Source organism: Myotis davidii, unplaced genomic scaffold, assembly GCF_000327345.1.
Source record: "Myotis davidii unplaced genomic scaffold, ASM32734v1 scaffold438, whole genome shotgun sequence".
NCBI classification, from domain to species: Eukaryota; Metazoa; Chordata; class Mammalia; order Chiroptera; family Vespertilionidae; genus Myotis; species Myotis davidii.
This window is the reverse complement of record NW_006290031.1, coordinates 2,907,453-2,918,733: the sequence shown is the minus strand read 5'-3', so window position 1 is coordinate 2,918,733 and position 11,281 is coordinate 2,907,453. Positions and strand designations below refer to the sequence as shown.

The 11,281-nt window shown below is 38.8% G+C and overlaps 1 protein-coding gene across 1 annotated transcript in view; it reads left to right on the top strand.

The window, feature by feature from the left end:
• SLC25A31 (solute carrier family 25 (mitochondrial carrier; adenine nucleotide translocator), member 31) overlaps nt 1-10,847 on the top strand; it is a 22,308-nt gene extending 11,461 nt beyond the window's left edge. Inside the window, exons 5-7 of the mRNA XM_006762878.1 lie at nt 1,946-2,071; nt 7,403-7,583; nt 10,480-10,847. Of these exons, the coding sequence (XP_006762941.1) occupies nt 1,946-2,071; nt 7,403-7,583; nt 10,480-10,847 (675 nt within the window). The remainder of the gene's footprint in view (nt 1-1,945; nt 2,072-7,402; nt 7,584-10,479) is intronic.
• Nucleotides 10,848-11,281: the final 434 nt, after the last annotated feature.

The following is an 11,281-nucleotide window of genomic DNA, read 5'->3' as shown; positions in this document are numbered from 1 at the left end:
ATGTTGAACATATGATATTTATCTTTATCTGACTGGTTTATTTCGCTTAGCATAATTCTCTCCATATCCATCCATGCTGTTGTGAATGGTAAGATTTCTCTCTTCTTTACAGCAGCGTAGTATTCCACTGTGTACATGTACCAGAGTTTTTCAATCTGCTCATCTGCTGATGGGCACTTAGGCTGTTTCAGATCGTAGCTATTGTAAATTGTGCTGCTATGAACATAGAGGTACATATGTCCTTTCTGATTGGTGTTTCTTATTTCGTGGGATATATTCCTAGAAGTGGGATTACTGAGTCAAAGGAGAGTTCTATTTTTAATTGTTTTATTGTTTTAATTAGTAACATGTTCAGTAGATATGTTTACTTATAATTATATAAGTCAAAATAAATGAATAAGAGACATTATAGAGTTGTTTAATCATGACTTTGCCATACCTAACTAAATTATAACTCCATTGTGGATCTGATTTGAGATATAGAGCATAAACCCAAACATTAAGTTTTTTTGCTGTTTACACTAAAAAACTCACTATACATCGTATTGCAAATATGAAGCATTCTGGTTAGGCTTACATCACAATCAACTCTTTGACATATAGAAAGGCTCTGACAGAGCTTCCTGATTTTACATTGAGTTTATTATCTCATTTTTCACATGCAAATAGTAAGTTTACCATCACCATTTTAGAAAGTAGGCAAGGCATAATTAGTTAAATATAATAAATGCTTCTATAGCCCAGGGGTTTATTAGGTACTGTTAGGTTCTTTATTGTATTCTCCAGATTGTTTTAGCAATTGCCTTTTCATTTCAGATTTTAATATCATTTCCATAAGGTAGGAAAGAGAAAGAATGTAACAATGGCTACCATTTTTGAGCTATTACTTAGTTCTAGGAACTTCGTTAAGTTCTTTACATCCTCACAGTGTTTTATGGTAGCTTTTTAAAAAAATGTTTCTATTGATTTTTGAGGGGGGAGGGGGGGAGAGAGAGAGAGAGAGAGAGAGAGAGAGAGAGAGAGAGAGAGAGAAACATACATCGAAAGAATCATTGACCAGTTGCCTCCTGCACACTCCCTATTGGGGATCAAGCCTGCAACCCGGGCATGTATCCTGACCAGGACTTGAACCAGTGACTTGTTCAACCACTGAGCCATGCTGGCTGGGCAAGGATAGCTTTTAATATCCTCATTTTAAAGAGAAATAATTGAGGAGTGGTTAAGTAACTTATTTACATGGCAAGCAAAATATCCCATTATCTTAATAACTATATCATAATGCTTCCAAAATTAGGCAATGAAATTAATATTAGTATTATTTACTAAATTAGATTAAAAGTTGATGGAAGTTTTATAATAGTTTGCTATATTATCTCTACCCTCTATTAAATATAGTTGCATATCATTTTTATTATGGTTCAGACATAGAACTTTAGTTTATAGTGTGTTTTTTCTTATGTATATTTACTTAATAACAGAAAAGTTTATGTGCACTTTCCCTCTTTGCTCTATTAGCACCTCTAGTAGCTGTGAAATTTAGGAATGTTTCTTCACTAACTTAGTGCTTTAAAGCTGTTTATCAAATATTATCTTTTGATGATAATAGGCATTATTATTTCAGTTTTATTCAACTCTGTGAAGAGCCATGAAAAACTTTTTTGGTCACTAGCTGTTATCTTCCCTAGTTTTAAGTGCCATTAATGACAAATCAATTTAGAAAATATGCTTTTTTCCCCAAAATATGTTTTTATAGTATAGTCATGTATGACATTCTCCTTTCTAACTTATATCCTGCTAATATTTCAATTTTTCCACATTAAATTCAACTGTTTTTAATTGCATCTTAAATATAATTGAGCCTTCTTTCATATATTCCTAAGAGTTATTCTTTGACTTAAGATGCTTTAGAAATTTAGATAGTTACTTTATACATTTTTTTTCCTAGGGCTTATTACCCAAACCAAAGGAAACCCCATTTCTTATCTCCTTTTTCATTGCTCAAGTTGTGACTACATGCTCTGGAATACTCTCTTATCCCTTTGACACAGTTAGAAGACGTATGATGATGCAGGTATTTTATATTGTTTGAAAGTTTAGTTGAGTTTTCCACTATCTCTGATACTCCGGTATAATTTATTCAAATTTTAGAGACATTTTGACTGGAAAATAGGTCATTTGTTAATAAATGCATGCTGTGCTCTCGCCCAGTGGCTCGGTTGGAGCATTATCCCATACACCAAAAGGTTGCCGTTTTGATTCCCAGTCATTTGCGGGTTCAAACACCTATGTCAGGCAACCGATCAATATTTTTCTCGAATTCATCTCTCTCCCTCTCTCCCTCCTTCCCTTTATCCCTCCTCCCCCATCCTCTCTAAAAATCAATAAAAACATATCTTCAGGTGAACCTTAAAAAATAAATGCATGTAGTTTTGACTTGTATTTCTTTACTGTTACTATTATTAGACAGGCAGCATCCAGCAAAGCTTTTTTTTTCTTCTGCTATGAGAACAGAAATGCTTTCTACTCCTGTAGCATATATTGTTTGAAGGGTAGAGGAAGATGGTAGGGATTGAATGAGTATGTCTGTCTTAACTGAGTATTAGATCAAGTAGAATAAGGCTAGTCACAACTTAGGTAATATCATTAGTTGTAGTATATTTCAATAAAAGTAAATAATTTTCACTTAAAAGATGAAAACTTGTTAATGACCTATGTTCTAAATATAGTCAGTTTTGATACATTCAATCTCCAATGCTGTTACTTGTTAACATTCATTCATTCAGCAAATATTTGACTGCCTAATCTATGCTAAGTTATGGTGACACAAGTAAAATAAAGCAGAACCTGCACCAAAATTCATAGCATACTATTGAAGGCATACAGTTAATGGTTTAAATAGAAATGCGCATAGGTTCCAGGAATGCAATAGAAGAGGGTGCCCAAATGCTTACTGTGATCAGATTTGGCCTCTTGCAGAGCTCATCTCAGTAAATAGGCATTTTCCCTGGGGAGAGAACATTCTAAGCAGAGTGGAACAAACATAGTACATAGAGGTACACTTGAGAAGTGGTTACTTATACCCAGATGATAGGTTTCATGGGGCAAGTGCAAATAATGAGGCCAGAAAGCTAGAAAAGTTCTGTATGGCTTACTATGCCAGATACTGTCCTAAGCATTTTACACTTTAACTCATTTAATTCTCAGAGTAATCCAAAGAGGTGTGGTTACTATCATTACCCTCATTTTATGTCTATGAAATGGTCCTGGAAGAACACACTAGGTCACCAGAAAGGGTAAAACATTATCTAACCTATTACATCATTCTTGGACCATCCTTAAAAGTTATTCCATTTATACCTTTGTTTCTTCTTGATCTATATCTAGCTCTAGTTTAATATATTGAGAACTTTTTATCTTCACCCAAGGACATGCTTAGAGAGAGGAAGGGAGAGAGAAAGAGAAAGATCAGTGTGAGAGAAACATCAATTGATTGCCTTCTGTATGCTACCCTGACTGGGAATCAAACCGGCAATCTTTTGATGCACAGGACAACACTAACTGGGCCACTCTGGCTGGGCTACATTGAAACATTTTTTAAATGAAAAATTAATTTGCACAGTATAGTAATAAGTCTGTATTGTGGATTAGTAAATGGTACTGTATCAATGTTAAGTTTTCTGATTTTGATAATTATGCTTTGGGTATGTAAGAAAATATTAGAAAAAGCACACTGAAGTGTTTAAAGATAATGGTCATGATATCTGCAACTTACTGTCAAAATAACTGAATTTCAGTGTATTGCTAGGGCTGCTGTAACAAAGTACAATAGATAACAGAGATTTGTTTTCTTTTTTAAAAAAATATATATTTCAGAGAGGAAGTGAGAAGGAAAGAGATAGAAACATCAATGATGAGAGAGAATCAGCTGCCTCCTGCACGCCCCCTACTGGGGATTGAGCCCACAACCTGGGCATGTGCCCTTTACCAGAATAGAACCTGGAACCCTTTAATCTGAAGACCAACACTCTATCCACTGAGCCAAACTGACTAGGGCAAGATTTATTTTCTTACTGTCTTGGAGCATAAATGTTCAAGTCAAGGTGTCCACCAGGGTTGGTCCCTTCTGAGGGTATGTCTCCTTGGCTTATAGATGGCTGTCTTTTCCCTACGTCTTCCCATGGTCCTTTTGTCTCTCTTCTTAAAAAGATGGCCATATTGTATAACAGTGCACCCTAATGTGCTCATTTGATCTTAGATACCTTTATAGTTATCTAAAGTTAACTATAGTTAGTCACATTTGAGTAAGTATGTTGAGTCACATATAGTTAGTGTGTGTGACTATATAGTTAGTCACATTTTTAGGTATACTGAGGATTTAGACTTCAATATGTGGACTTTGTGGGCACACAATTAAGCCCATAACAGTACTGTTGAATTTTTGTACTCTTATTTATATCCCACAACTTTCTTAAACCCTATTACAAATACTAATCTATGTGTACACTCTTTGAATATTTCTTTTTTACACACAGAAATCTACAGTCTGCAAAAATTGCCAGGTTCTTTCATTTCTTTTATCAATACTTACACCTTGTATTTCTTTTTCTTGCATTTATGCACTGTCTGAGACTCCTGTTACAGTGGTATATTAAAGAAGTAATTGGCCACCTTGTCTTGTTCTAATCTTATAAGGCAGTGGTCGGCAAACTGCAGCTGGCGAGCCACATGCGGTTCTTTGGCCCCTTGAGTGTGGCTCTTCCTAAGCCTTAGGAGTACCCTAAACTACACTAATAAAAGAGAAACATGGTAATTGGCGTACGACCGCTACCCTTCCCATTGGCTAATCAGGGAGATATGCAAATTAGCTGGCAGCCAAGATGGCGGCCAGCAGCCAGGCAGCTGGAAGCTAACATGAGGCTTGTTTGCTTCAGTGAGTGTGACAGCGGGCAGCACCCCAACCCCCTGATCGGCCCTGCTCTGTGGGTGATAGAGGGTGATGCCCCAATCGCCCCCCACAGGCCCTGTTCTGTGTGCGATGGGGTAGAGCCATAACTTCCCCATCGGCCCTGCCCTGAGTGTGACAGGGTGCGGTGCCCCAAACCCTTGATCCTCCCTGCTCTGTGAGTGACAGGGGGCAATGCACCAACCCCTGATTGGCCCTGCTCTATGGGTGACAGGGGTGGCACTGCAACCTCCCCATCGACCCTGCCTTGAGTGTGATGGGGGCGGTGCCCCAACCTCCCAATCGTCCCTACCCTGAGTGTAACTGAGGGTGGAATCGCAACCTCCTGATCCGCCCTGCTCTGTGCATGACAGGGGGCAGTGCCTCAACTCCCCAATCAGCCCTGCTTTGAGCCTGACCAGGGGCTGCACCTAGGGATTGGGCCTGCCCTCTGCCACCCGGGAGCAGGCCTAAGCCAGCAGGTCGTTATCTCCGGAGGGGTACCAGAGTTCTAGAGGGCACAGGCCGGGCTGAGAGACCTCCCCTTCCCCTGAGTGCACAAATTTTTGTGCACCGGGCCTCAAGTTAATAACAATGTACCTACCTATATAGTTTAAGTTTAAAAAATTTGGCTCTCAAAAGAAATTTCAATCGTACTGTTGATATTTGGCTCTGTTGACTAATGAGTTTGCCGACCACTATTATAAGGAGTGCCTTCAGTGTTACATAATTTAATGTTAGCTGTGGGGTTTTTGTAGTTATCCATTGTCAAGCTATGGCTGTTCCTTTCTGTTTTGGGTTATAATAGGTAGTAATTATGAATGGCAGTCATGCTTTTTTATATCTGTTGACATCAGATCATGTTTTACTTTTCATGTGAATATATAATATCTTAATCTATTCTTTAAAATATATTTTTATTGGTTTCAGAGAGGAAGGGAGAGGGAGAGATAAATAGAAACATCAGTGATGAGAGAGAATCATTGATTGGCTGCCTCCTGCACATCTCCCACTGGGGATCAAGCCTGCAACCTGGGCGTATGCCCTTGACCGGAATTGAACCCGGGACCGTTCAGTCTATAGGCTGACACTCTATCCACTGAGCCAAACCTGCTAGTGCTGTTTATCTGTTTTCCAGAGCCAACCCAATCTTTTGTGCCTGGAATAAATCCAGTTTGGTCATGATTTGTTGTATTTTGTATCCCTTCCTGGGTTTGATTGGCTAGTTTTTGTTCAGGATTTTGGCATCCATGTTTCAGTGACATTGGCTTGGAATTATTGCTTCTTATATTGTCCTATTCTAATTTTGATATCAAGGCTTTGTAAGCTTCATCTGATATGTTGGGGATTCTTCTTACTTTTCTCTTCTCTAGAATAATTTATGTAAGATTAAAATTAAATGTTTACTGAATGTTTAGTAGAACTTACATATAAAGCCACCTGGTTTTCTTTATGAGAAGATTTTCAGTAACTGACTGAATTTAATGAATTTATTCCATTTTTTTCTATTCTGTTGGTAAATTATGCTTTAAAGAAATTTATTTTTTAATTAATTTATTTTTTAATTAAAACTTCTGAGTTTTCCAAATAATTGCCATGAAGTTTTTTGTAATATCATGTTACTCTTCTTTTTTTTTTTCTTTTTTTTATTGATTTCAGAGAGGAAAGGAGAGGGATATAGAAACATCAATGATTAGAGAGAATCATTGATCAGCTATCTTTTGCACATGCCACACTGGGAATCAAGCCCACAACCCGGCTATATGCCTTGACCAGGAATCAAACCGTGACCTCCTGGTTCATAGGTCAATGCTCAACCATTGACTCACACCAGCTGGTCTATCATGTTTCTCTTAATCTCTGAATCATTTGCTATTTCTAATAGTTTTGGTGCCAGAATGTTTCCAGAAATGTATCAGTAAATTATTTCAAATAACTAATTTTTGGCTTTTCATGCTTTCTGTTGTGTTTATTTTCTGTTTCCTCTTTTTTTTTTTATTTCTACTTCCTTTGGGTTTACTCTTTGTCTAAAATGTTTAGATTGCTCATTAATTTCCTTATAAGTTACCACTCAAGCTGCATCTTAAGGAGTTTTGTGGTTATTACTAGGTTTAAAATATTTTCTAAGATGTGTTCTTCTTAATATCCAAACATGATATTTTTCTAGTTATTTTTTTTCTTTACTACTGATTTAGCACTTCATTGCAGTGTGGTGAGAGTATAAATAATGGTTTGTGATACCATCTTTTGAAATTTGTTAAGCCTAATATTTGCTCAGTTTTCAAGTATGTCTGCAAAGTATGAGTATTCTCCGACCACTAGATATACATTCAATATATGCCCATTAGCCCAACATACTTACTCAACATGGTATTAATTTTACCTGTACTTAGTGCTGAATAAAATCTATCTTAACGTAAAAGCTCTTATAGTAATGGCAAACTATTTTTCTTTATGTAGAGCGGTGAGACTGAACGGCAGTATAAAGGAACTATAGACTGCTTTGTGAAGATATACAAATATGAGGGAGGCGTTGCATTTTTTCGTGGTGCCTTCTCCAATATCCTTCGTGGTACAGGGGGCGCTTTAGTGTTGGTATTATATGATAAAATTCAAGAATTCATTAATATTGGTAGTGGAGGTAGTTCATAGGAGATTAAATTGAGAAATGCATACATTTAACTTGTTAAACATACCAATTATATAGCTGCCATTTGTATATATTTTGATAGTTTGTTATTGCTGTCAGCATTTTTTAAAGTGGTAATTCTACAATAAAGCATAAGCTTTTTCAAGCATTTAAATAAAAATCAGATAAATGTGGGTTTCCTTCCCACTAAGACTCAAACTCACTTTACTGAGACATTTTACTTAGTATACGTTATTTTTATTAGTTAAAATCTTTTTCTTTTGTGATGACAAATTAAAAAGTATAATGTTAAAATATAAGAAATTAAAGTTCTTTAAAAATGCTATTATTTTAATGTGGTTGTCTTCCCTTCTTTTACAATCATATGACATATATTTCTTTAAAGCTTATCCGAAGATGTCATCATTATATCTTTGGGCATAAGTAAGCTTTCTTCAACATCTCTACTAAAACAGCTCAGTTTATTACTAAGTATAGTGTTTATGGTATTATATAGCTTTTAATAAACCCAGATTCTAGGTCTCATAAAAAACACACAACCTGATAATGACATTAATGACACTGTAAACCTGTAGTTGGGGGAAAAAAGATACAAAATGGCATATATCTGCTAACTTTTTTCTTTAAATAAAATCTTGCTAATGTGAATATATCTTGGAACAGAAAAAATCCCCTCAAAAATTAGTTTGTGTATTTTGTATTAATAAAGTAAGTTTAAATGTTATATCTGAGCTTTTTTAAAATTTTTATTGTTGAAAGTATTATAGATGTCTCTCTTTTTTTCCCTCATTGGTCCCCTCCCCCCCATCTCTTCCCCTCCCTAGGCCTTCACCATACTATGGTCTGTGGCCATGAGTTATGCATATCCTATATAATAGTCCTATATAATAAAGAGGTAGTATGCAAATTGACAATCATGCCATCGCACAAGATGGCCACCCCCAGTGATCACAAGATGGCTGGCAGGGGAGGGCAGTTGTGGACGATCAGGCCAGCAGGAAAGGGAAGTTGGGGGAGACCAAGCCTACAGGGGAGGGCAGTTGGGGGGGGACCGGGCCAGCAGGGAAGGGCAGTTGGGGGCGACTGGACCTACAGGGAAAAGAAGTTGGGGGGAACCAGGGCCAGCGGTCCCAGATTGTGAGAGGGGTGTCCAACCATTGGGGGTCAGGCCTAAACTGGTAGTCAGACATCCCCCAATTGTAGTGGGTGCAGGCTGGGCTGAGGGAACCCTCCCTTAGGTGCACTAATTTCGTGCACCGGGCCTCTAGTATGCATATAAATTCTTCAGTTAACCTCCTCCTGCCACCCCCTCCCCTTCCCTCTGAGAATCCTCAGTTAGTTACATGCTTATGGCCATGTTACCCTCCACACATGGACTATTAGACTTTAATTAGCTTGGATACTAAGCTACTCCCAACTGTAACATGGAAAGGAAGCTCCAGATACAGGCCTGCTCCTGGAACCCCAGCTACACCTTTTCCAGGACTGGCTTCTCCCAGTAAACTTTGGTTCTATTAATCGTTTTTGTCCACAACTTCATTCTTCAATTTCGTAAGACATTGAACTGGACTCGAACACCCACATTTTTTGTTTCAGCGGGGAAAGAAAAGAGGGACATCTGTAATACTCTCAAAAAAATTTTTTTAAATGACTCCATTTATTTTTTATGTTTTTATTGATTGTAGAGAGGAAGGGAGAGGGAGAAACATCAATGTGAGAGAGAAACATTGAACAGCTGCATAGGATCAAGCCCACAACCCAGGCATGTGCCCTGATTGGGAATTTAACTGGTCCTTTTGATGCATGGGATGATGCTCAACTAACTGAGCCACAGTAGCCACAGTCTCATTTTTTAAAAATATATATATTTTTTTTATTGATTTCAGAGAGGAAGGGAGAGAAACAAACATCAATGATGAGAGAATCATTGATTGGCTGTCTCCTGCACACACCCTCATGGGGATCAAGCCCACAACCCTGGCATATGATCTAAACCAGGAATTGAACTGTTACCTGGTTAATAAGTTGAAGCTCAATCACTGAGTAATGCTGGTCTGGCCATGTCCTCATTCTTGAAAAGGTAAACTTCTTTCCTACAGGATAAAGACTTATTATCATGGCGTACAATATCCTTCATGATCTAGCTCAACTTCAGCTGTACATCATATCTGCCCTAGGCACCACAGGCATACAAGTAACTTCTGATTCCTCAAATACAGTATGTTTTTTGATACTTGTGTGCTGTTGCACCTGTTGGTATTTTTATGTCATTTATTTTCTTTGTAGAGTTAAATAACATGCCTAAGGCCCTATTGCTAGTAAGTTAGGCAAACCTGGGACTACAAATCTCTTTGACCCCCAAAGCCTGTTAGGCTTCTAGCCACTAGGTACGCTCATTTCCTCCCAGGAAATGTAAAGAATGTGGTAACAATCTCTTGCTCCTGGCCTCAACTATTTACTTTCACTCTGGTATTTTAAGTGTTTTTTTTTAAATAGAAAAATCATTCTCACACCCTCGTTATACCGACAGAAAGCGTGGGTAATTATATGGCCCTAGGAGATTCTGGAGATTCTGGGATAAATCTAAGTGGTGGGCCCAAGAGGATGATGGCTGCACAGGCAACTGAGGGGGAGGGTCAAAGCCACGTGCCACTGGGGGCGGGTTTCTTTGGGAGCCCAATAGCCAATCCCCATTGTGCTCGCGCACTGGCCCACGGGAGGCCCCTCCCCAGCCTGCGGTGTCCCTGACAACGGCGGTGTCCACCAGGAGCTCCAGTGAACTTGTGAAGATGTGACTCCCTGATGTAGAAAGACCGGAGTCAAAGCAGTACTGTACATTCCAGGTTCTCAGTATTGCTCTTGAAAATGGGCTTCACGGTCCCTATAGCAATAGCAGCAGGAGCTATAGCCACAATTGTTGCTATTGCTGTTGTAGCATTGATAGTAGTAAAAAGCATAAATTCTTTTAAGTGGACAAATAATGACAATACGAGCACTGGAAAATTTGGTGAAACCGTCAATTTCAAGATTGAAACAAGTAGGAAACAGGATAAAGAATCGATCGAGAAGGAACAGAAAATATACGAATTAGTAGAAGAGGAACAGAGAACATCCCAAGAATTGGGTGAGAAGAAACAGGAAACATCTGACGAGGTGGATGAGAAGGGCCAGGAATCATATGAAGAATTGGGCAAGAAGGAACAGGAACCCCATGAAGAAGTGAACCAGAAGGCACAGGACAGCCACGCTCCGTAAGTGTAAACTATAACTTGGTTAATTTCAGAGGGACAGACAGCAGATGCTGATCACGGGAGAGGGACACAGGGCTGGGCCACACCAGGCTGCTATCCTGCCCCCTACAGGGCAGATGCTGGAGGGAAGCCCTGGCTTCGGGTGTAGTGGTGGCAGACACACCGGTTATTGGCCAGGGTTAGTGGAGGGGACTGCATCTTTAGAATGGGGCGAAGGAAGTTACGTGGAGGGAAAATTATCAGCTGGTTTCTTGACCGTTTGGTTTGGGGTATTTCAAGCCCTGGTAAGAAGAAGACGCGCGCGCGCGCGCACACACACACACACACACACATATACACATATACACACACACCAAGATCTATCTGTTGAGTCGGCTTTCACACAGGCATAGAAGTGAAAAGGCCGCTTTCCCCCTGTCGGCGGCGCCCTTGAGAGAG